The 4,357-nt window shown below is 43.1% G+C and overlaps 2 protein-coding genes across 2 annotated transcripts in view; one reads left to right on the top strand and one right to left on the bottom strand.

Annotated features, from left to right (window-relative positions):
• Positions 1–4,357, top strand: part of LOC118321327 (guanine nucleotide-binding protein subunit beta-5b-like) — a 15,006-nt gene that overhangs the window by 7,130 nt on the left and 3,519 nt on the right. The gene's annotated exons all lie outside the window — the stretch shown is intronic.
• On the bottom strand, positions 442–2,832 carry LOC118321328 (anti-apoptotic protein NR13-like). The gene is made up of 2 exons (XM_035652605.1): positions 2,737–2,832; positions 442–1,794 (listed from the first exon to the last, which is right to left on the bottom strand). Exons 1-2 carry the CDS (start codon positions 2,767–2,769, stop codon positions 1,306–1,308), a joined length of 522 nt encoding a protein of 173 aa, XP_035508498.1. The 5' UTR covers positions 2,770–2,832; the 3' UTR covers positions 442–1,305.

Here is a 4,357-nt window from a genome sequence, read left to right as displayed (position 1 = left end):
TTGTGTGCACTTGTCTAAGTGTGGGTGATGCAGCTTAGAAAACAGGGCAATGGACCTAGACAGACTAGCTGGAACATCAATAACAAGCACCCACGACAGAGGTGAGAAGCACTCGAATATCTGCCTTCTCTATCTCTACTCACTGTTTGTCTGCCGTCGGCTCGCTGTTCTTTATCTTCCTCTCATCTCCCTCCTCCTCGCTGTCTTTTCTGCTCCTCTTCTTTCTCTCCTCCCTCCCCCCCGGCTGTCTCGAGAGGTCTGTTGGAGCGGTAGCAGTACAGCAGGAGCCATTAGTGCAGAGCCTGCTCTGATGGATAAGCCGGAGAAACCGGGGGAGACTGCTCTAATAATTGATGTGCATTGTGCAGACGCTGGACAAGGAAAAATGACAGATAGAAGAGCAGGGGAGGAGAAAGAGAGTGAGCAAAAGAAAAGGATAGAAAGAGTGAGCAGAGTAAGGGATATGTGCAGAGAGTGAGAGTGAGAAGGCACAGGCAGGAGGCTTGGAAGCAGCAAAAGCTTTGAGAGTTGCCACTGGCCTCTGCGGGAACAGGAACATTTGTGACACTTGAGTCTTTTCTCTGCACTATGAAGGGAATGAGATGAGATGTGCAGGGACTTTGCTTGGCTCTGGGTAAGTGTGTGCGTGTGTGTGTGTGTGTGTGTTTGTGTGGGAGTTTGGGAGGGGGCCAGGGAAAGCCCATTCACAAAAGCAGACATTCAACTGTAGCTGTTCTACAATAACCATCCCTTTAAGCATTTCCAGTCAAATAAGCCACAGCAAGCAGGTTTAAAATAAGCTTTGTCCTTTTCATTTCCAGTATACAGTACAATACTGCCCGACAACCCAGCGGCTGTCTGACCATTACGAAAAACCTGATAATCTAAAGCCAAACACTGTTTGATCACAGCTCTGGATTTACACTGCAGAGGTTGGTCTTGTTGTAACATACATTCCTCAGAAACTGGCCTGTTGCTACTCTACAATTCATATAATCACAGCAGCCACATGAGACGTCCCCGCGCTCGTCTCATGTGCAAACAGTAAAGTCCAAAAGGCTGCATCTAAACTAAGCCCTGGCCATATTTTAAGCCACGTTTACACGTACATCTGAATATATAACCGAGCAGAAAGGAAACACGATCCTATCAGACTCGGTGGTTTCCAACAACCAGACGCCTAAAAACATCACTTTCACTTCGTGGTCTCCCTGGGATTTTTTACTGTTGTGTTTTTAAACTAATTTACTGCCCTAGATACAATCAAAGCATTTCTTTTATCTAGGCGTGACTTTCAGCTCTACACTACCTCCTGTATGAGTCAATCAGTTTAGGAGCAGACATGTTGTTACGACCTACCCATCCGTCATTCTCCAGCAGCCACTCTCTCTTCTCCTCTCCCAGGTAATCAGCGATGGTCTCCGCCAGTGCACTGCATCTTCCAGGGTCCAGCCCCGGCTTTGAGTCCTTCTGCTCGAGCAGCTGTCTGGCCAGCACCCCAGTAAAGGTGAAAATGGAAACAACCCTCCCCCAGTTCAAGTGTCCGTCTCCCACCAGCTCCTCCATCACCTTCCTGAGGCTGGAGCAGGGGTCCGGCCCGCACTGCCTCAGGAAGGTCTGAGCCAGGGACTGAAAGCGAGCCTGGTGCTGCGTCTCCATGTCCTGGGCCATGCGCCTCATGGCAGCGGCTGACTCGCTGGGAGGTTGAGGGGCTGGCTGGGGGCTTGTGCAGCACAGGGACAGGTAGTCCTCTGCCAGAGCCAGGGTCTCTTTCCACAGCCCGCATGCCATTTTCTACAGAGGGGGGGAGAGAAAGGCAGTTCAGTTAAATGAAGGGAGTCATTGTACTGCTATAAAAGAACCACAAATATGGTTTGGTGACGTGAGGGGAACAAAGAGTAACCCATTTAGGGCACTTATTTTCATTATCAATTAAAATATCTGTCAATTACGTACTACTGTGAACAATCATTTAGATTTTTAGAGCCAAAGCTCATCTTCAAATACCTTCTTTAGTCACACCAGCAGTTAAAAAAACTAATATATTTGATCTAAAATGTTTTTTTTATTATTTATTAATTAATTTCCAACTCTTTCAGCTTTATACCAATTACCTGTTTCTTACAATCAGCACATAATGTAATTAACTACATTACCCAGAAGCCTAATTCCCAGTATAACCTACAGCAGTCCCGTTATTCTTATATTAACACACTGCTCAATTTCAGGTTTTTTTAATCTTGTAAAACAATGAGAGAGTAATATTTCTAATCTATCAGAAATTAAAAGCCAACTATAATAAAGTGTTGTAGGCTAACGCAGCGCTAGCAATGGCGTTATGAAAGACACAGCTCAGTTACTGCTGGAAGAAACACAACAGCCAATGTTCACTTTAAAACAAAGCCAAACAAACCTACATATCTAACAGTGTTGTGGCAGAGTTGCACAGCGTTAATTCCCCGGTAGTTTAAGCGGTTTACCGGGTGTACTGGCAGCGGGGTCGAGCCGGCTCACAGCCCGCTGATCTGTCACCAGAGCAATGGAGGACACAAAGAAACACTCACAGGCTACAGGCAGCTAGCTCCTCTACCACACACACATTAACACGGCCCTTTACACCCACACACACACACCTCTGTGCGGCAAGAGCTTCACATTGTATAAAGGCACACATATAGAAATAGATACAAACGCATTTTCTTTCCTCTCCTGTGCGTGTAAGGAATAAAAGCTTACCCTCCCAGCGATATCAGACTGCTCTCTGCACATACGGACAGCGGAAGGAGGACCTCGTTACTCTCAGCCTCCACTGGCTGCTGCTGCTGCACATTTATCATCTGACTCCTCCTCCACCGCTTCAGTTCAGAAAGCCCCTCAAACACCGTCATGGACTGACACCTCACCACTGGAAACACCAGAAGCAAATGAAGCCTTATCTTCGTCACTGGAAGTTGGAAAGTAATAAAGTATAAATAATGCAGAAAAAACCAATAGAGGATGTAATAAATCAATTTATAGAGCTGAATGTATTTGTTCGATCGAGTTTTTGGAGAGCCAAAGTGTGTGTGTTTGTTTCTATGAGTGGCAGTAGCTGAAACTGTTTTAAATAATTGTATTATTTTTAATAATTAATTGAAAGAAAATAAATGTACAACAATTTTAACAATATATGAATTGTTTAAATTCATCTATTAAGCAATATAAACAAATAAATAAATAAAAAATACACTGCTTCCAGCCTCTCAAATGTGAATATTGGACATAATAATCAGCTGATGAATCAATAACTAGCTGCAGCCCTAGTAGGGGATAGGATCAGTTTAAGTACTTTGAGCCAGAGATGAAGCAACCATTATCATTATCTCTGAAAGGTTGCTCACACAGCTTTGTAAACAGATGTTTTTATAGAAATATGATTTTGAAGCTGTGGCTCTCAGGGGACCCACAGTGGCCACAGACGATGTAATGCAAAGATTCTGGCTGACAGCAAACGTAGTGAAGAGCTTTCTCACACTCAGCCCATTGTAGTAAATTCATTCATTCAGTCATCTGTGGGAGACTAAAAGATAAACTAAATATAGGCCCCTGTTGGTGAAGTCATGCAGGTTTCACCTCTCATAATAGAAGTTTGAGACTCGTGATTATGGGATTTGGTTTCAACACCAAACAGTCCAGAGACTCCTCTCACTCTCACACAGACAAATTTACCAGTTCACTGATCATTGCAAGGAAGTGAAACTGTGTGTATTCAAGTTAATCTCAGTCAAAGCGAATGTTTTAGGCAGCATGGTGCATCCGGTGCTATGTTTGGGTATTTTCTGTGCATGGTAATACCCCTCTGTCTTCTCCTCAATCAGTGCCATTTCTCCTCATTATCTCTCTTTATCTGGGTGATTCCCAGAGTTCCATAACCTTTAATTCAGGCTAGTGTAGTAGAAAGGCAATAGAGCTCACAGGAATAGGCTTTAAATGTTTTGTTTTTTTTTCAGTTCAACTTGGATGTTACATCATGAACATATCTGAAATATTTTACATTGAATGTAGTAAAGACTTACAATAAGACACAAGAGACAAAAAGGAAAATCAATAAGAGTACAAAGTATAATAGAGCAATCTGACCGATAAATGATCAAGAAGAAACAAGTGTACAAAAAAGGAAACAATAAAAAAATAAAAGAAGAAAAACAAGAAAAAAGAAGAAGAAAAAAAATCACATTTAGGGGAGGAGGTGACCACTGATTAAAAGTTATAGTAACCTTACGGTGACTGATGGCAACCTTATGCCGCGGAGTATATGTCTCTACTTAGTCTAAGGATAGTGTGATATGTGCCTTGACATAATCCAGAAAAGGTCCCC

The sequence above is a fragment of the Morone saxatilis genome, unplaced genomic scaffold (genome assembly GCF_004916995.1).
Source record: "Morone saxatilis isolate NCDOM2014 unplaced genomic scaffold, NCSU_SB_2.0 Contig11, whole genome shotgun sequence".
NCBI classification, from domain to species: Eukaryota; Metazoa; Chordata; class Actinopteri; family Moronidae; genus Morone; species Morone saxatilis.
This window is presented reverse-complemented; position numbering and strand designations above follow the sequence as displayed.